General features: G+C 36.5%; 1 protein-coding gene across 1 annotated transcript in view; it reads left to right on the forward strand.

Moving 5' to 3' along the window:
* The window catches only part of TLL1 (tolloid like 1), a 141,092-nt gene that overhangs the window by 56,377 nt on the left and 62,782 nt on the right, over positions 1–21,933 (forward strand). The window contains exons 2-5 of the mRNA XM_026065406.1: positions 3,786–3,896; positions 7,942–8,022; positions 10,441–10,593; positions 12,957–13,074. Of these exons, the coding sequence (XP_025921191.1) occupies positions 3,786–3,896; positions 7,942–8,022; positions 10,441–10,593; positions 12,957–13,074 (463 nt within the window). The remainder of the gene's footprint in view (positions 1–3,785; positions 3,897–7,941; positions 8,023–10,440; positions 10,594–12,956; positions 13,075–21,933) is intronic.

A 21,933-nucleotide genomic window follows, 5' to 3' on the forward strand; every position in this document is an offset into this window, starting at 1 on the left:
TTTGTTTTTTTCCTGTTTGTGAGCCTGTTGTTTGTGTGTAGCAAGCCTAGCTGATTCACAGAGCAGAGTTTTGTGTTTTAATTACATAAGGCCTTTTTGAAGGTGATGTTTGGCTGAGGGCTTTGTGTGAGAGTAGAACTGCACATACTGCTGAATATTTTCTGTATTAGCAGCTCCACATAAATCCTTCTCTTCTGTTACAGAAAAATATAAATTTTACTGAGTAATTTGTTTGTGCCTGTCTATGTGAAATTGATGCGTGTGTGGTCACTGTCAGTTGAATTTCTGTGCATGCATAATGTGAGTAACAGCTATAAAAACATGTAAAAAAATCAAAAAGTTGCATGAAATCTAGTATAACAGGATACATCTCTTTATCATGTTTTGGACAAAAAGATCTATTTTCTTTTTGGCTAAGAATCTATTTGTAAGAAAAGATATTTGAAATACTTTGTCCTTTTTCCTAATGGTGTCCCAGATGTGGTAGTTTTCAACAAACCTTGCATTTTCAAATAAAGTGAAAAAGCTGCATGAAAACATCAAGTTTTTCTGATCAGTGAGCAGATAGGAAGAATGAGAGTGAAGCAATGTGAGAGAAATCGAGGCACATTAAAGTTTTGTTTGGATCATTTTGAAAGTTCTTCCACCCTTTTGTTTCCGTTTTTATTTTGTGGCATGCTAAGTGAAGTGGTTATCAAATCTGTGTTATTTTCTGGAACAAACTTATCAAAGAAATATCTGTGAAGAATAAGGGAGGCTCATATCTAAAGAGGTCAGTTCTGTCAGAAGTTGGGTAAAGGGAGCTAATACAATTCCTAATCCTAACCTGCTATTAGCATAGTTTATAATGTCATGCCTTCCATACCCAAACAACCCTCTGTTTGCTTTCTGTAAGGTTAAGGTTGGCATGCTACAAGATGAAGTGTACACAGTGACTTCTTCAGATACTTTCCAACCATAAAAATTTTAAGGCAGAAGACAGAAATACATTCTTCTCCAGAAGTACTTTTGACACTTAGACACCCATTCTAAAAAATAAAGGTTGGTTTTAATAATTAGGGGAGAGATCTCTTATTTTTTGGGTAGAGTTCAGGTGGGGTTCTGCTTCAGATTTTGCTGGAGAGTAGAATTTCTGTTCAATGCAGACGTTGGAAAACAGAGCTGTGTGGTTTTTTTGTTTTTTGGGGKTTTTTTTTTTTGGAAGCAGTTATCAGAAAGTTGATTCCTTTATCTCAGTTGTTGATTGTTAGATTAGATTGAAATTAAATAGAATCTAATTAACTCTTATTTTGTTTATATCTTCCTAGTTACTCTGAAATTAATTCAGAAAATCACAGTTTTACTTCAGTAAAAGTAAAGTGGCAGTTACTGTTTTGTTGCTAACATTAAATGAGTTATTTCCATCAAAGCTTCCGCCTGTCACTCTCTTTTACGTGATCTGCTAAACAGAATTGCCTAGTGTCAAAAATACTGGCCTGGAGAAAGTTCCAAACTTTCCATTCTACTTTTAAACAATTTCATATTTTTCGTAAGTGTTAACTTCTATTTGGTTGATACATTAAGGAACCTAGTTCCTATTGGTAACATAGATTACTCATTTACCTTTACATTGTACTTGCGTCAGCACTTACTGTTTTATTACCCTGGCTATATTATTATTAAACTTAACGTTGTAGTAGGTTACTAACTAAAACAATTCTAGCTAGCAGTCCAAATGTTCAGTAGGAATAACATAGTTTTGTTTTCCTTTCTAACCCAACAAATAAAGTTGGTGTAGCCTGCCTGAACAATAAGGTGGTACTTTTTAAAATATATCTGTGCACCCCAATTCAATGCATTTATGTCAGACAAATTTATAGTGCTTAAATCTTCTCTGTTTGTATTTTCGTGGCTAAAGTAACAGTTAAAACAGTAAAGCACCAACGACAGCCCATCAGGCCTTGGGAGGATATATTTTCCACGAAGTTTTTTTCTACGTTGTAATCTTTTTCTAAAGCTCAGTTTGCCTTGAGTTTTTATTTTGTATTTATATCCACATCAGTATTACATGCTGAAAACAAAGTGATTTCTCCTAATGCATTTTCAGTTGTATGTTATTTTTGGARCTTGCTCTGTTGGTTCAGAGCTTTCTTTTTGTTAATTCTCAATATTTCCAGGAAAAAAAAAAGGGATTGCTATTAAATTATAGTACTTGGCCTCAGGTCTGGTGTGGACAACTGGTGTGACTTCAGTTGAGGCACATCATCTCTTTGTAAACTGAAATGTTAATAGTTGTTTCATCTTACCATTTTTCTGTCCTGTCTATTAAAGTTTGTAATCTTTCATTGTGCTTATACAGTGAGCCCTACTATGAGTGGGATGCAATGAGGATCTCTAAAAGATAGCATAATAATAGTAATAATTAATATTAAACTCGAGTCAGACTGCTGAATTGCTCCCCTCGCTGGTCAGGAAACTACTGAAAACATTATCTGATGAACGGTGTCCCTGATATTACGTAATGAACAGAACAAATGGCAGAAGACGACGACTAGCTAAAAATATTTAGAATCAATTTGAATGGACCAGAGGGAATGATTTGGTAATGGCTGAAATCAGGACAATGATTTAGCTTTATGGAAGCAAAGAAAGTATTTTGCTGTGGAACTATGAAGAGCCGAGCAGAGAGGGTGATGTCTTCTGGGAGCAGGCAGAGAGGCGAGAGTTGAAGGTGACACAGATTGAATCCAGGGATTGTGCGACCCTGCAGGGACGGATAACGCAGCTATTGACAGAAATAGCGACGGGAGGGAGAAACAAGACTTTGGATAAGAATAGTAAACAGTGACCACAGCTTGTGTTAGCTGGTAATGCTCTGTTGACTTTGTTCACACCAGTTTGAGCATGTGGCCTAAGTTCACCTTTAGTGATAAGTTTGAGTTGGCAGGGAGATTGCAGGGTAAAATAGCAACAAAAATAGACCGAGATGAAAGGCTGGAGTCATAGACTCCTAACTTTTGCAAATGGACCTATATCTTAGCTTATAGTTTTGTGATGGCAGATTAGGGAAGATGAGTTAAAATATGAAAAAGTCAAATGAAAAAGAAGTAACCGCAAAAAGAACCTGAGAAAGTCTGAAAGAGAGCAGGAAGAGAGAAGGAACAACCCAACAAAAAGGCTAAAGAACGGATTAAAAAAAAAAGTGAACAGTGCTTTGAAAAACAAAGTATTTGAAAGAATCTGAATAGGGTGATTAACTATGAAAGGGTGACATAATAGCGCAAGAGAATAATGAAAAAGATTTTCTGCAGATAAAAAGGAAACATACAGATAATATGGGAATTGATTGGAACATACTAAAAATGACATGAAATATTTCTCTTTTTCAGGAGAAAATGTTAGGAAACTTAGATTATAGTTTCTGTGTACTGTACATTTTTTAACTTCATAATTCAAATGCTAACATGTTTCAGTGTGTTKTATTCTTCTCTCTTATATTTACATGCAGAAAAGATAACAGATATGCTGAAGAATTGTTAGTAAATTGCCATTACATTTATATGATTTCATTTATGCAATGCGTAAAGAAATTTAAAAGTTTAAAGTTTAGGAGAATATTGAGACAAATGATTTGTCTTTTCCAAGGTTGTTCTCTTTCTTTGTCTAGAAATATAGATCAGTAAGCAAATGTGATATATACTTGTTACATATTTTCCCACGGGTTGTAGCATCACATTATAGTCTTCAGATTCGTTTTAATGTTTAAGTAAATTCTTTAATTAAATTGAGCTCTTTTTTATTTAAAGCTGTCTTTTGGGGAGATATTGCCTTAGATGATGAAGACTTAAAAATCTTTCAAATTGACAGGACAATTGACCTTACGCAGCACTCCAACGAAAGACTTGGCCATAACACAGGTATGATATTTCAAGTTTGATTTTTTTTTTTTAAAACTTATTTTCCTCTTATTTCTATGTAAAAGTCAATCTGCTTTAAATATAGAAAGTCAGTATAACTTCATGGGTAATACTAGTTTACACTTTAAAAAATTATTCAGCAATAAGTATACATTTGTTTTGGTGAAGCAAAGAAGAGCTAAAATTTTAATTTTTTTCTTGCGTTTCTGATTTAAAAAAACAAACAAACTTGTGGAACTTAAGAACAGAAGCTGGCAGGAACTGTAAGTCCTCTCTGCAAGTGGCCATAGAGGGAAGGAAGCTGGACAGAGCTTTGCTTTCGTCCCTTAAGTTCCAGAAAGCACAGCCAAAATGGCCTATGGAGGACATGCATGCAGTCCTGGAAGCGAGTTTGTGAATTACAGCTCCTCCGCTTGCTCTTGTCTCAGTTGCGTCCAGGTCTGCACACCAGCTTAGAAGCAACACAGGAACGTGTTATCCTTGCTGAAATTCACCTTGGTAGTCTAACAAGTATCTGATTATCRGACAAATTCTAGTACATATGTTTGCTATTATTAACATAGAGTGCGTTAGTGCCAGAAGCTGCAATCCTATCAACAGGTAGTTAGACATTCGGATAGATAGCTAAAGGGATATTACTCACACGTGTATATAGATAGATATGCACGTATGTGCCTGTGCAAATGTATGTCTAAAAAAAGTATATTCCTTTAGGTTCTGATTTGTAAACTCAGGATTGAGAATTGGTAAGCTTTTAGGATATGGTACCAAGAAGACAAGGTACTTAGGAAGTGTGTGAAGGAGTGCTGTTAGAAAATGTATAGATGAATAATTGAAACTTATTTTCCACCAAGCATGTTGTATTTGTTGCTCAGCTTAGCTATCATTAACTGGATGTTTCCTACTATGTGGAAAAAAGGATCATTTTGAGGAACGGTCAGAAAGGAACATTCCGGAAAAAAGTAGCAGTTTTCAGTTTGATCTTTCAGTATTGCTATATTTAAAATATTTTTACTCTACCTTGCAAGTAAATGTTGTGATTAGACTATCTGTAAAATAACTTGAGATTTTCTTTTACCTCCTTCTAAAGCCACCCATTTTTTCAAGGCAGAAGCATCTTTGATCTTTTTCAGATCAAGATTAGATTTTAAAATCTTAGTAGAATCAGTGGTTTCCTTCCCCCGCCTCCCCCCAACAAATAGTTTTAACTGGATTTGAAGTATTTCAGGCCTTAGTTTAGCTGACAAAATGTAGAGAGCAAGGTCAGTCATTTCTCCTTAAAGTGGACGCAGTTGAGTGATTTCTTTGGCCTGCTGACTTTTTTATTTWTTTTTTATTTTTTTTAACCAACAAAGATCTTTTTTGTCAGTTGCCATGGAAAGGCAATATAAACTTCTAAGCTGTTTTTAAAAATAATATTTTATGTTCAGTTATTTAATTTTCTCTCTGTACCTCTCTTGAGATTTGTGCATTATCTTTGCCTACGGAGAGTATCCTATTGAGGGACAGACTGATGCATTTGGATCGCATTTGTCTGCCCTTACTGCAGAAGTAAGAGGAATCAACGGGACTGGTCAGTAAAACTGGACTCTATGGAACAAATTCTGCTGAAGTTCATGATTTTGTTCTGGTCTTCACTGAACATTTTGGCCTTCTTGATTTTTCTAAAAATAAAGCTGGAAACAAATTCAGACTTTTTGTACTTCAAATACATAATTATTTTCCTATGTTTACAATATTTTGATGTAGGACTTTGGCTCATTTTTGCAAACTGCACATTCTAGTGTGCTTTGCTGAATTACAGCCTTTTTTGCCTCAAGTTGTCAAAAGAGGATATCATGAACAACTAATTGATATTAGGTAGCAACTGGAAAAAGAAGATAAAATAGTTATTAAATAGAAAACTTTACTTAAATAGTAGAGTAGTTTACCTTACATATACAGTGACAATGAATTACACACTTGATTTTTGAAGCACTTTACATGCCTAATTGTTAGTCTCATGTTGACCTTCCCAGAAGAGTGACTTTAGGTAGAGTAGTTAGATACTTGGGAGTGAACTATCAAGACAGAGTTGCAGAGTTGGCTTTTTCAGTGCAGCTGCTAATGAAACATCCTGAGCTCACGTGCTCTGATTCATGTTGTGTGACTACTCACTTTGGTGAGGATTATCTGTGTGGATTTGCAGGATCAGATACTTGCACTGCAAGCTTCTCAGAGCATCGGCCTATTGTTTTATTGGTCTATTTTGTATAAGCCATCCACATAATTGCTGTAAATAGGAATGACAAAACTGATAAAATTGGTTTGTATATGCCAGTGCAAACTGCCAAAATTATTCTTTTTCTCCTGCCCAAATTATGGAAAGAAGCAGCAAATCTGCTTTCTTAAAACTCTTTTAAAAAGAATGTGGCTTGGCAAGGCTGTAAATTATTCACATAAAATAAGTCAGATTAGTTACGTGAGATGCTTTTTCTTTTTTCAGTTTTTCACTAAATAGAATATATAGGCTGTGCTAACACAGCACTGATGACTTAATAACTTTTTCTAGAAATAATAAAGGTGTAATAGTTTTTAAGATTGGTCAAATAATGGATTCTTCAGTTTTTCTGTTCTCTGTTGCAGTTGCTGTTTCGTAAGGACATTTTTTTCTCATTTTTTTAGGATTCTTTATCTGTTTGTCTTTTTTACAAGATAAATGTCAACATGAGAGATAATTACATTTATCAATATAAGCAACAGAATGCTTACATATTCTGTAGTATATATTATAGCTAACCAAATAACTTCTTGTGAAGGAATGTGTTGAAGAATTACCTCATCTATCTAAAATGTTTTAAAAAATTTGGAATATTTTTCTCAAGGGAGCCAGCAACTATGTGACAGTGTAATCCAAATAATTAGGCACGTTGTTATTCACTGAGCCACCACATAAACTCACTTGCCTTATATGGAATTGTCTCATCTGTGATATGATTTTAAGTTGCCATTTAGTAAATATGTTCTTAATATATATATGTTGAAAGTTGTTATAGGAAATTGGGGAAGGTCTTCTCTACAGAGGTTAGAGGTTTCAAGAATCCTTTTATTCCTATCCTTTTACTTTTGCTGCAGTAACAGTAGTTTGAAAATTCTGAAGTCCCACAGCAGATACTGTATCTCAAAATATAACCTGCTACAAACTTATAAAAACCATGAAACTTCCTGAAAAATTCTGATAATTCATGAATAGCGCAGTGTTATCAGTGTTCCTTTGTCTGGTTTACTTATGTTTTCAGAGGTACTTGCAGTCATAAAAGGATTAAAATTTTAACAGGAGTATGTGGTGGATGCATCAATGGTACACGCTAGTTCTAGAAATGTGCGACACTTCTGGAAATGCCATGGCATATGTTAAGATCAGTTGTTTATTAGCTTAATTTTTCTTGCTTGTCAATTATTGGAACAACACAGGCGTACATGCCTTAGAGGTTTTATTGCAAGGTATGCTTGCATATGATGTTCTGAAGCCTTTAAAATGCATTGAACATCCATTTGCTTGCTGACAAAGAAACTCATTTTGGGGGTAAAATAAGCCATGTCATATTTTTATCATTTTTGTTGTTTTTGTTTAAACTTTTGGGTGTTTGCTTTCCCTCCTTCCCTTGAAATGGGAAGATTATGGTATGCATTAAGGAAATTTCTGTGAAAGGAGGGCTTCTAGCTGTCACTCAATATGACTCTGAGGATGTCAAGGTCACCAGGAAGAAAAAAGTTTCAAATAATAATTAGATGATGTAATTGTCATGACTTCTCTAAATAACAAAGACATTTTGGCTTTCATTCTGGAATGCATATTAGAAAATTTTTCAGCTAAAAATGTTTTTGTTTCATTGTCAAGAATACATGAAGAATTTGTATGCGAGTCATTGAAGAATGTTAAACTTCCTTAAAGACATATCGCAGTTTTCAGAGAGTATTTCCTAATGTGTCTCGGCAACATAGTTGCTCTAGGTATTCTGTATTTTTAACTTTGTAAAAGCCTTTTTTTTTTTCCCCCCCAAAGGTGGCTTTGGAGAGCATGGGATATCAAAAAAACGAGGTGCCCTCTATCAACTTATAGACAGGATACGAAGATTTGGCTCTGGTATTTTCACTGTTTAAATTAGCAGGCTGCTTGATGTGATGTATCATTAACGTTAATGATGATGGTGCTTTAACACTTTCTGTATTACTATTGCCATAAACAGACTATTAAAGTAAGAGTAATGAAGGTATTAACCCTTTTTTGCATTTTCTAAGAGCTCTACTTACTGCATCAAATCTGGAAGCTTAAAATAGATAGCTTTAAATCTCTTATCAAAAATTCTTTAGATTTTTGGTATGATAGTGTTCACAGTTACTAATTCACCCAGTATCAATACAGTGTATTTTCAGTACTGTTAGGGTATGCTGCATATAACCAGTGGCCTGACTGGTACATAGCTGCCTCTGGTATCTTTTTCTGGATTCAGTTGGGACATTGTGATGAGTCAGACTGCATTTGAAGCATTTGTGGTGTGTTACTCTGGACAAGCACATTTTTAGAGCAATCATACTTTTGTCAGTATGTTAACTGAATTCAGTGGGCTTCATCATCAGTGAAATCCTCATTAATACTGGTTGAGTTCATTCACCATATTTGATGCAAGAAGATGTCACTTTGGTTTCATGAATCCTAAAGCCTCAAAAAGGAAAATATGTAAAACTCTATTTTAATCACACGACATTATGCCTAAGTGCATCACTGCATCTTTTGTAACATTAACCAGGGCATGGTAACTGCCTTTACAGATGTGCCCTGATATATAATCTTTGATGTAAGGATTACAATTTTATTATTCTGTAAACGTCTGCCTGCTTTTTTATGCAATTTGGCATAAATTGCTTATTCCTCCTAGCTCAAAACAAAGCTGATAAGAAGTTGAAATGGTAAAACTTCCATATTATAATGTTCAGTGGTTCAGTAATGACTGTATACTAAGTCTAACAATAGTTTTTTTCTGTTTAAATTTCTACCTGTGTTGTTGAGTGTTGTGTAATTCTCATTTACATACTTGTTTAATGCCAGGGTAAGTTATTTGCTGTACCTGATTGTATATGTTTTGGCTAATCTATTTTTTATAAAACCCTGTAATTTTCTATACCAATTCTGATGTCACTTAGATTATACATTACRTTAATTGGTACAAAGTCAGGCTTTTCCTCCCGTGCATCAAAAACTTTCTCCCTGTCTTTTTCTGTAGCTTCTTCCATTTCTTCTTTCTGCATCTCTCCCAGCCATGAACCTGGGCCGAGATACTGTGCCATGATCCTGCCCTGGAATCCTCCCTGCTCCTTACAGCATAGCCTGACATGTCCGTTAACACTTAAGTTGAATTAATATCAGTGGGGATGCTCATAGGGGGAAGGTACTATTCAATGAGGAATAAGAATTCAGCCCTTCTGAGTAAGACTTGTTGACTGCCTTTGCAAGTGATCCATTTTAATCAGCTGCTGTGATTGCTCATATTAATTTAGAAATTGTTTCAGAAGAAGACAGCTAACTGTGTCATGGTATGCAAGTCCTTGCCCATCTATCCTTATCCTCTTCTGTTGTCACAGTAAGTTTCAGCTGACTGTGGAGAGATTTACCTGTTATGGGAAGAATGGTGGGTAATATCTCTCAAAATAGTACGTTTTTTGGTCTTGTAAGGAAATTCAAGCCATGTATAATAGGGTTCCAAAAGCTCATTTCAGAAAAACACATCATCTGTGTCCCAAAGTGTTGTAGGGTTACTATCAAATTGAAAGTCATATTTTTGTCTGAAAATGCTGTATCTACTGTTAATAGCTACAGGTGAAGGAGATCAGCAGGAGAAATGACTCTTCTGACTTATCTATGTTTATGCAACTTACTTTTGCAAATAATTTCTCTTTTTTCCTGGTAATCAATTCAACTTACAAGACTATCTAATAGTTTCAGGACCTCTTTGTTGTCCATTGCTGTGAGGATGGTTATGCACTTGTTTTTTCCCAGATCCTGCAGTAAGAATGAAAGGGACAGTGAACACCTTGACTGTATTAGTTTAGGTCTGTCCAAAGTCCTTTTCTTCTTTTCTGCAAAATCAAAGTCCTAATTTGTTAAAAAACAAAAACAAAAAACCACACACAAAATCTCCAGACAAAACCAGGAAGTGTCATCTATAGTATGTATATGGAAATTTAAAGAATGTTTTTTCTTTTTTTATTAAATGAGAAAAATTAAAGACAGGCAGACAAATGTCTCATTTAAGGTAATAAGTTTATGTRGAAGTGATCACTGTATAAACATTTGAAAAAGGAAGATTTAGACTCCATTTCAAGGAGTTCTAAGAAAACCAAGTAGTGGTAGGCTTTCTGTAACAGCAGTGTTCTATTTTTAAAGGATATAAAGAAATAATCTGACCTAGACCTGATGCAAAATAATTGTTCTCTCTCTCTCTCTCTCTCTCTCTCCTTTTTTTTCTTTTGGTGATCTCATTCAGTGTTTTAAATATCATTACAGGCTTTGAGCAAAATAATACATCTAAAGGAAGAGCAACTGTAAAATTCTCAGGGAAAAATGAGAAAAACCGATTTCCCAGAGCTGCTACATCACGAACAGAAAGAATATGGCCAGGGGGTGTCATTCCGTATGTAATAGGTGGAAATTTTACTGGTAAGCGTTGTGCTTTGGAAAGGAAGAAGAATGATTTAAAAAAAAAWTTWTTTTTTATTTTTTATTTTTTTGAGCAGAATCTGTCAAAGTCAATAGAAGATTTCTGTTGGATCAGGCCTGAAGTACAGCTGTTCAGAAAATATTAGTCATACTTTAGAAAATTGTTCCCAAAGGCAAGCTCTAATAATAAAAATATATAACTATGTTTTAGAGAGCGGAGGCTGTTTTTCATTGTCTAATATTTCTTGTTGCATGTTTATTTTCAAGAGCCCAAGTAACAGAATGTCATGAAATCTGTTTTAAAAAAATTTAGGGTATTTAGTATAAGACTATAACTGATTTGACTGGTATGACATGTATTCTGCTAAACTGATTTCAGTCAACAAACTGACTCAAATGTGTTTTGTGTTCCTCAGTTTTGTTTTCACATGGGTGCACACAAATGTTCATATATGATATGCGGAAAGACTGACTTCAAAATATATGTAATTTTTAGCTAAAAACTAGAAAAAGTATAAAACATTTGTTATCCCTGAAAAATGTAAATGGATCAATGTAGATGCAAGGGGTAATTTAAAACAAAAAGAGAAAAAAACAAAGACAAAAGGGAAGAAATAGGCAATAACATCTTACTGTGCACTGGAATGACACAGGAAACCAAAAGAAACGGTCAAACACTTGTTCATACACTATATGCATCTGTGTACACGCACAGAGAAACCAGAGTCATTGCTTCTAAACTTAGTTACTTGTAAACTTCTAGTTTTATATAGTACTATTCCAAATGTGACCTTTGCTTTAGGATTATTGTCCTTTGAAATAATGGTATTAAACTAAAGTATATCATATTAAACATTTTACTTTTTTCATAATGAAAGATAAATTCTAAAGCTTGGTAAATATTACTAAAAGATGAAAGAAATGGGCAAGATGGGATGAAATAACCTTTAATTCTCAGGATCCTGACATGATTCTAACTCTCTGCCTTTTATGAACTTTGAAGGGTTTTTTTGTTTGTTTGTTTAAGTTTAAATAAGTTTAAAAGAATATTACCGTAACTGACACTGGTTTTCAGTCTTGTTGGCAGCCTTTCAGAAAACCTGAGAGTCTAGTGGTATGGACAGTGATTTGCCTGTTCATCTCATACCCTTTGATCAGGGCCTGGATGTGGCATGAGGAAAGGCACCAGGTTCTCCTGCAAGGGAGCCTAAGGGTGAAATTTTCAAAAACGTTGTGCATATAGCTGACTTTTCTCCCTGTGGAGAAATACTTTTACTATTTCCAATGGGAGAAAGCTTAGGCTGGTACTGAGAACTTTTCAAAATCTGCCTTTAGTCTCCAGGACTTGCAGTAGCTGTTTAGAGTGTCAGTAGACTCTCTACCCCCTGCTGAAACGTGTACAGCATGCAAAGGAGTGCACAGCAGATGTACCTCTGCTGGCAAGTTCATGCAAAGTAGTACAGCTTTTTGTGGATTTCCAACTCAAAAGCATAGCAATATTCTCAGGTGCTGCCTCCAAGTTTATATGCCTTGTCTTTTGCCAGAGAGTAAAATCACATTGCTACAGTACTTGAAGTACCTGATGTGCAGCCAGCATGCCTAACTAGCTTTAGGTTTTGGAGTGAGAGCTGGCCTGGCTGTTTCTGCCTCTAGAATATGGTTTTGTTTGTTTTTGAGTATGTTTCCAGTTTTTAAAACAAATATTTAGGTATGGTTAATATTTTATCAAATCAAGAATTTCCTCCTCTTGGAAGATCATTTGATTTCTGAATGGTTTTGACCTCAAGAAGTGGAGGTTGGTCCTTATTCAAGATAGCATTATTAAATTCAGATGCCTGAGTAGATATGCCTGTTCACATGCCTTAAGTGTTAAACTGGTCTCCAAATTTGAAGACTAGAGGATTTTTTTCTTTTCAGGCTAGATAGGTAGGAACAGGGATTCTCGATTTGCTTTTTTTCTATGAAATGTAGTCCACTTCATAACTTCAACCTGAGAAAACTGCTTAACAAATATTATACTAATGTGGGGACTTAGGCAACACTTTTGATTTCTGCTGCTGCCTTCCTCTCGTCTAGCGTAGCTGTGCTCTTTATTGCTGGTTTTATGTTTGCTAGAGAGTGTCAGGCAGTGTTGGTCCCTTGCAGGGGAAGATACTCTGACAAGCTGATGATCTGAGTATCCCTTTATATGGGATATAAAAGGATAAAAGCATGCTTGGTGATATATGGGACTGCAGGGGGACAGCACTTCATCATCTAGCGACTCCTTCCAGACCCATATTCCCAATATTAAAATCTGATCTGAAGGAACAAGATGCAGTTTTAAAAAAAATCTTTTATTTCATGTCATACAATTCTTTCAGGCAGCCAGCGCGCAATGTTCAAACAGGCTATGCGGCACTGGGAAAAGTACACGTGTGTTACGTTTATTGAACGAAGTGATGAAGAAAGTTATATTGTATTTACATACAGACCCTGTGGGTAAGTATGTATGTTAACAGATATTTGCACTTTCACTGTTTGGCTATGTTTCTCTTCTTTGCAGCCATAGGAGAAAGTGAATAGATAGTTACCATATTTAAAACATATCTGTGTTCAACTTGGCTTTAAGTTATTAGCAGTCAGTGTCTATCTTTGGCCTTTTAGGATATGTGCAGTATGTATAGAAGGTTTTTGAAGTTTTCCCTCTTTTGTATGTTGCTAGATAAAATTGTCTTTCAATATATACATATATATGTGTGTGTGTACATGTATATATATGAGATTCTTCATATTTGGCTTTTTGTCATGCTTTTAGTATTTACAAGTCTTGATTTAAAAGTATTTCAGGCTTATAGTTTATTCTTAGCTTTCTCCATGTCATGTGTTCACTGTTGAATTACATATGGACATTTATCCCATATTCCTTTTCCAGCTTAATTGTTCTGAATTTTAACTCTTATTTTATATTGACTCTTCTTGCCCAGATTTGTTTAATCAGCAAATTCATGACCTTTTTGCACATTCCTTTTTCCAGGTCACTGATGTGTAAAAGTGAACACAACAGTTTTTCCTCATTCATTAGTGCAGTTTTCTGTCAGTCACTGCATTCCATCCTCAGATATTTCTGCTCACGAATGCCCCAATCAGCTATGCTAGTTATTTATTCCACCGGGAGTTCTTAATTTTATACAGCAGTCAGTCAACTTGCTGTGTGTGCCATCTTCATTTTCCAAGAAGGGCATTACCTGTGGAAATATTTCTCTTGYGAGTTACCTTCTGTTGGGAACGTAGACTCTACAGTGAGCAGCTCTTTTTCTTGCTGACTTTCGGATCAGTGAGCACTTTGCATACCTATTTTTAAACTTTTATGGGATGGGATTGTGCAAAGAAGCATTGTCACTTCCGTGTGTTGTAGGTATGAGGCTGAATGTTCTTTATTATAGCCCCATAAGATTACATGTAGGCATATCTTCAAAATAGCTGTAGCTGCCTTTTGAAGGCACAGGACAATGTAATAAAACCTGTTTCTAGAATATTTCAAGAAGTGTGTCAACTTTGCCTTGGAAAGTGTCTGAGCCACAGATCCTTGGAATCAGGAGCATGTTCTGGGGAAGCTCACGTGCACGTGCCAGCCCAGCCGTGTTCCTGTGCTCCCATGGGCACAGGCTGAAGACCCCTGTTAAAAACAGAGTGCCAGATTAATGGGCTTCTCTTTGGGCCCAGCATGGCCATAGTTAACTATGCAACCCAGAAGATAAATTTCAGGGACTTTAACAAATAATTGGAAGGGAAATAAGAAGCCGAGGATAATAATGATGGTTCCCTGCAGTCACAGATGTAGAAAGCAGTGCACATTTAAGTAGAAGACTGTGAAAGTTATCAGTGGTTTTACATGCTTTTGGAAAAGTGTGGGGATATCTGCAGAGACCTCAGTTTCATGAAAGGTGAATTCCACAACTTCAAAGCTCCCAGAACCAAGCTGCAGAAAAACTCTCCAGCCAAAGCAGTATTCCTAAGGTTGATTGATGCTTTGTGAATTCAAGTCACCTTAGGATGAAGGATGGATTATAACCAGTTCTAGCCAGAAGATTAAAATACACTCAGTATCTACCTCCAGAGTCCTCATTCTCCTTTTACAGTTAATGTTGTTTTTATTGGCGGATAATTTACAAATTACAAATAATTTGGGAAGAATGTAACAGGCTTAAGATTAAGAACAAGGAAAAGCATAGCAGTGAACAGTCTGCCAGTGATTACAAAGCCTAAGTAGCTAAGGCTAAGTAGAAGGGGCAGTTGCATGATTTTTTGGGGTTCTGTATCCATGAGCCATTTTAGCAAGTGCCAGATAAATAGTATCTTCTCTGAGTGAATAAAGACTGCTATGCGCTAACCACTTACATACAATGCTGATGCAGGATTGTCCATGGAAAGAGCACAGACAAAAGTGACACCAAACCATCTGCAAACACTTTCTAACACATGGCCAGTCACAGTGAAATTAATCTCAGTTCTTTCCCATAGCACCCTGCTGTGTTGGTCTGTTAGCACATTGTTTGCAGTACCATGGCAGCTAACAGTCGCAGATGAGGGAGACGCTATTGTACTTAGAACTGTTCAAATTAAAAACTAAAAGATAAACCCTGCCCCAAAGAGCACCCAGGCGAAACATAACACATTTGAAGAAACAGAAAGTGGATACAGGCATACATGTGGAAATTCAGGTGGCAATGTCTGCAGATGTCTCAGATGACAGCATTAACACACCAGCATGCGAAGTGTTATTGAGCCTTTGTAAATATTAAGGATATTTTGAAGGAGCATAACACATTACTACTTGTAGCAGTTCATGGGAAGCTCATCTCAGAAAGGCAGTGGTGAAAAAAGCCTATTTGAAATACAGCAGCTGGTTATCAGAGAGAGACACATGAGTGTAGTAATGTTGAGAGTTTATATATCAGCAATGAAAGAGATAAATTTTGATTATCATAGATGCACAGGACTGCAAGGGATCTCAGAAGTATGTCTTATGCCTAAGACAGAAACAGTTATACCTATGTAATTGCTGTTATATACTCGTCTAATTTGATTCTAAAAATCTGCAAAAATGGATACTTCACAGTCTCCTAGGAAATATATTCTTTCAATATCCTTAATGTAAGAGAAATGGGGAATTATTTTTGGTAATAACTAAATTAGATATTTCTTGCTGCAATTGAAGCACATTAACTACTTGTCCTGTTCAGCATGGGCATGGAAAATAAATTACTCCCTTTCTTTTCTGAAAGAGTCCAGGATGTATTTTGAGACTGTTATTTTGTTATTACACCCTTGGTTTTGTCATCTTTTAGGCTAGACAACCCCTAATTCATTTAATCTTTCCTGGAAGTCATGTCTTCTAGGCTGTTGATCACTGTTGTTATTCTCCTCGAGATTCCCAATTATTCCACATCTGTCTTGAAACTGAGAACCCAAAACTAGAATGTACTTGTCTACATGAATCATTACCTGTGCTGAGCCAGTGCTGGAGCTAATTCATATATCCTTCCACTTATCTGCATAAACATGATGTCTTGCTGTTTCTCAACATCCTGCTGTTTTCAGCACATGGTTGGTCAGTTTGTGATTCATAATCAATTCTGCAGTACTGCTACCTGGTCAGTAGTTCCCCATCCTGCATGTGCAATATTTTGCACATCTGAGGACACCGAACGAAGCAATGCYGTATTTCCCATGTCAGATCTCATCTCCAATCTGTAAAGATTGTTTTCAATTCTAAGCCTGCCTTCATGGTTTTTAGCAGTCTGTTCTAGGCCTGCAAACTTGATGAGCATATTCTCTATCATCCAGATCATTAAGGAAAGCTTTGGACCTGGGACAAACTCCTGCAGAACCCTACTCATGATCTGCTTTTATTTTAACAGTGATTTTTTCACTTTGTATATAATATTCCAGCCAGCTTTATATCCCACTTTGTGTCAGGGTTCTCTAGTTTGCTTGTGGGGAGTTCATGTGAAAGAGTGCCAAAAGCTTTACATCTACAGCTGGATCCCTCCTTCGCATCAGAATAATTTCATCAGCTGCAGTTTTAAACTATAATTGTTTTTCATCATATCTTGTTTATTTAACCTGTTTTTGAGAACTTTTAAAATATTGTTTCCTAGTACAGCTGAAGCACTAACTATGCAGTTTGAAACTTTATAATTACTGATAGTCATTTGCACCCATCAGCTGCAGATGTGAGAATAAGAATGCAGTATTAAGAGAATGGTGTTTATGATTCTTTTACCAAAGCAGTGTGCATTGCCATTAGCATCTACTATAGCAAATATTTATGCAGCTAGTTGATTAGGACAAGAAAAACTTTAATCTGTAAACAGGTTCAAAACATGCTTTGTTCACTACTGCTTCTTTATGCTTATGTCTCTTCCTATCACACCAAAAGTGCCTGATGACATAGTATATTTCTCTGTATGCAAAGCCAAAAAAGGGGTCAGCAAACTGCAATGGCCCTTAGTCACATGCTCTTAATAAATATTGCTGAGCAAAAGATCAAACTCTTTTTATATAGCGAGACTAAAAAAGAACAATTAGTCATATTGTTCTGGCATCTCAGCATGCCTTTGATCTGACTTTGTGGCAACTTTTGTTCTTCACCAGAAGACTTAAGTACTTTTTATGACAAATTTTACATGACTTATTACAATCGCTGCTGATTTCCGCTTGCATGAGTATTTGACAAAGCTGTCTGAGATAAAGAAAAGTCAAATCTCTTTCATGTGCTTCTCCAAACACTGTAGACTGAACAGCTTCTGAACATTTTAACATTTTTTGAACTTTCTAGTATGTTAAGTTGACATCACAGACAAGTTCTTGAAGKCAGTGAAAAAGGTAAATTCCTTGCCCAAGATATGCTTTTGTAGTGTTCTTTAGCTTTAAAAAAGGATTACCTGTTCCAAAAGGTGCTCAATTTTATGGAATGAAAAGAAGTTGAGAATTATATTAATCTGTGGCATTAGAGCTGATTCATGCTGTCAGGTGGCAGCTGCTGATGTTCTTACTGCCCTTGGCAGTCAACACTGTCACTCTGCTAGTGGTGGCATGGCTTGCAGTATGGGTAATAGGTCTCCTATTCGGCTGCCATGGTCTACAGCCCAAGGTAGTGACATAAACTGAAATTTCTGAGGATGATTTACGTTAATACATTGGGATGGGAAACTGTCAACTAAGGAATGGATTCACTGGCTGTTCTTTTTAATATTGAGATGATCATTTCCACTGAGCCCATGAAGAAGCCATAGCTACCATCATAGCCAGGTCCTTTCAGGACAGCAAATTGTAACATTTGGCCACTGTATTGATCCCTGACAATAAGCAAATTCAACAAGCTGGGTTATAGGCCAAAAATCTATTTTTATACAGAAAGAGTTAGGTTTGTGATTGAAAGAGGCGTTTTCTCACAAGAATAAAGATTTTAAAAACCTGCTGCTTCAGTGAGATTTTGTTCATCAGTTTTGTGAGTTGTTTTCTCTTCTTTCATGTAACCTGGAGGTGACAATATTTAGTCCTAGTAGGTTCATAAGGTCTGCAGTTTTTCATCCACAACTGCATGCAGTTACTGCTGTGGCAAGCTGATGATGCTGTTCTGTAAGAAACTTTATATTATCACATTTTGAAGAGTGCAGCTTTTTTAAAATGTGCAATGTTGACCCCACCTGATTCTCTTTTCCTTCATATTGATTTAAGAGGGTTTTAGACAGTAGCTGTGAAATATTATTACTTAAAAGAATGAATGTATTGTTCTAGTCATTTCACTTTCTCCCTGCCTGTTGTTTCTCTTTTCTCAACATCATCGATCAGCTGGACTGATTAAATGGAATTAGAGATTCATAAATAGTTACTGTCTCCAACTGCTGTCCAGTGCAATAAAGATTAAAGAGATCAGGAGCTTTAAAGTCTGCCAGTTGACTCAATTTAAGGAGCATGACAAGTGCTCACACAGCACAGAGAAGTCTTGACCTTGCGCCAAGCGCACCTGGGAATATTGTCAAACCCAAGATATTACAAATTAATTTATTTCATAGATTCATTTATTTCAGTCTTCCTGACCCTTTGACTCAGGGCAGTTGTTGAAGTGATTTGAATCTTGTAGCTTAATTGGATGAATCTGATGTGCTTGGCAGGACACTCAGCCTAGCAAATCCTAATGACCCTTTACCAGTGCATACTGCTGCTATTTTAAGACTCAGTGTTCATTGGTGGCTTCTAACTTTCATTGAAGTATAAAGAATAGTCAAGGAATTTGTCTGTAATTTCTGTGAAGTACTTGAAAGCAGGTAACCAGTGTAAGGAAACTGCCACATTCAGCTGGGCATTTGTTTGCTTGTTTTTAAATAAGCCTGTATTCTTTCTAAACATAGATGATTTACAGTTTAGTTTCACATGCAAATACAAAATTATCTTCTGAAATCAGGCTAACATATATGAGCACTCTGTCAGTGTGCATCTATGTCTGTGAGTATAGACAAGAGGGAGAGAAACATTCAGGCTGGCATTTAAAAAACGATTAGTGATTCTAAATGTGTTGGGTTTTAGGTGTTCAGGGTCAGACATCCCTTTCAGACATCCTAAAGGGATGCCTCTTTAAAAGATTGTAGTTAATTTTTTCCTCCAAAAATAAAACATCTTTCAAACATGCCAGATCAGGTACCCAAAAATCACTACCCAGATTTGGAAATGCCCAACTTTTCTTGCTTTCGTGAGTACAAAAGTAAAATGTCAAGTGATCTTTGAAAACACCTAAAAATCTATCTGATTTATGAAATASCAGCTAAAGCTTCCAGGGGTGATCTTTTGCACCTCTGTTTTTAAAAAGCAATTAACTTTTTGGTATTGGTAAATGGTATTTTGTAAATTGGATAATTTGGTATTTGTTTAACAAATTTACATACTTTCATAAAAAGAAATTGCGTTTCTTAGTAACTTAATGTGCTGTACTAGCCATTTTGTCATTCTGCCATCACTGTACAGCTATTGCCTGACCTTTTCAAAGTGGCAGTGCATAATTTTAAAAGGTTACACAAGTCCTTTTGGTCAAAATAAAGTAAAAAGGAAAGGAGGAGATAGACTATAGTTAAATTCTTGCTTTAATGTTTTTGCTTTTGTAGTGAATAGTGTCAAGCAAAGCAGAGCTGTAGACATTATAGTGGGTAATTGAACAATTGTTTATGCTTTTTCACTTTTTCATTTTTCTCCATCCCATTTCTCCAAAGTATCACTGTGCAAAATTTTTTTTGAAAACCTATGGACATTTTTAAGCCACTAACTCTATCTTTGCTAATTAAAACATGTAGTGCATATGAAGTGAATAGCATAATAAATTTCCAATAGTTTTAATGTACTTAAATATTTTACAACCTATAGTCTTTGTACTCTATTGATTTGCTTTAAACCGTAAACATTGATTGACAGTCTTTAGTTCTGCATTGCAATTATTCTCTGTAGCATTTTCATATGGTTGTAAACTTGAAGATTCAGCAAAAGTCTTAAACCTGTTATAAACTAAAGGATTTGTTCTCACTTTTTATAATTATGTGTAGTTATCATCACTGTGTTCTCATCAACCTGTTGTGCTCCAGCCATGTGTGTTGTGTTCAGATTGTTTTGAAGGTTAAAGGTTTTGAATTTTTGCAAATGTTTTCAGGATTCTGGATGGATAAACAATGAGATAGGTTAAAAAAAAAMCAAAAAACTGGTTGGATGGTTGGACTCAGAGGGTCGTGGTTAACAGATTGGACCCTGCCTGGGTGGCAGTGATGAGTGGAGTACCACAGGAGTCTGTCTTGGGACCTGTCCTGTTTAATAGCCTTATCACTGACCCTGGAGGAGGTGACAATACGTACTTCTGTCAAGTTTGCAGATGACACCAAACTGGGGGAATTGGCTGATAGGCAGGGCAGAGCTGCCATCCAGGACAACCTGGATGGGCTAGAGGAAAGGGCCAGCAGGAACCTTATGAAATTCAACAAGGGCAAATGCAAAGCCCTGCCCCTAGGCAAGAAGGACCTCAACGGGCAGGCTGGGGAGCAGCTCTGCGGAGAAGGACCTGGGAGTCAGCGAGCTGAGTGTGAGTTGGCAGTGTGCCCTGGCAGCGAAGGCGGCCGACAGCATCAGGGGCTGTATAAACAGGAGCGCAGTACAACGATCATTCGAAGTGATCATCCTCCTTTACTCAGCACTTATTAGTTCATGTCTAGATACTGTGTCCGGTCTTGGGCTCCYAGTACAAGAAGACATCCATAACTTGGAGTGACTTCAACAGAGGGTCACCAGGATGATTGGGAGCTGGAGCACTTGCCCTGTGAGGGTAAGCTGTGGGACAGGGACATGTTCAGTCAGGGGAAGAGGCAGCTTTGGGGGGACCAAACAGCAGCAGCTGCCTAACGCTGTTTATGGAGGGGGGCATTGAGATTGAGAAGACTGAGACAGGCTCTTCCTAGCCATGCATGGTCAGATGACACAAGGCAATGGGTATAAGCTGAAATAAGAGGTTCAGACTGGATATAAGGAATTCTTTCACCACGGGGACAGCCAAGCAGTGGAGCAGGTTGCCCAGAGAGGCTGTGCAGTTGCCGTCCTTGGAGGTTTTCAAGACCTGACTGGATAAAGCCCTGAGCAGCCTGGTCTGATCTCATATCTGACCATGCTTTGAGCAGGAGGTTAGGCTAGAGACCTCCTGAGGTCTCCTCCAATGTGAATTATCCCATGATCTTGTGTTTCTGCAAAGTCTCATGGAATTTGCAAAAGTTTTTTTGAAAATCAGTAGAATTTCATCCACATCTAGTAGTCTGTAGTGTGCATTTTCACTGATTGCATGCATCTTAGGCTTTTCTGTTCTTGAAAGTACCATAAAGTATTGATAGTGCATTTTGTCTCTTTGCACAAGTTCAGGCCGTTATAGCATAATTACTATAATGTACATGACCTTAACATAGGTAGGGAGCCCTACCTCATTAATTAAGCCCAACTAGTATGGAAATGGCAACATGTTTTCACAGAATGTGGATTCCTTCATCTGATCAATTTCTGTGTTTTCTACCATGGCTTCCTGTAGAGAGCTGAGGCAAATTCCATGTCTTCGTCCTTTCCTCAAAGTGTTCAAGGGTAAGGACCAATGATTTCTAAAAGATTTAAAGTTTGGGACCTAGCACTGTGTTTGACAACTTTATTCCTTATACATAATGGCCTATCACAAAGAATCGGGAGTTCTGTACTAAGGGCAGAATTTCCTTACAGGGCCTTTTAAATGAATAAACTTTTCTGAGAATGAAGAGCTACTGCAAATTGCACTGACTTTGGCTC

Source organism: Apteryx rowi, unplaced genomic scaffold (genome assembly GCF_003343035.1).
Source record: "Apteryx rowi isolate R43461 unplaced genomic scaffold, aptRow1 scaffold_227, whole genome shotgun sequence".
Lineage (NCBI taxonomy): Eukaryota > Metazoa > Chordata > Aves > Apterygiformes > Apterygidae > Apteryx > Apteryx rowi.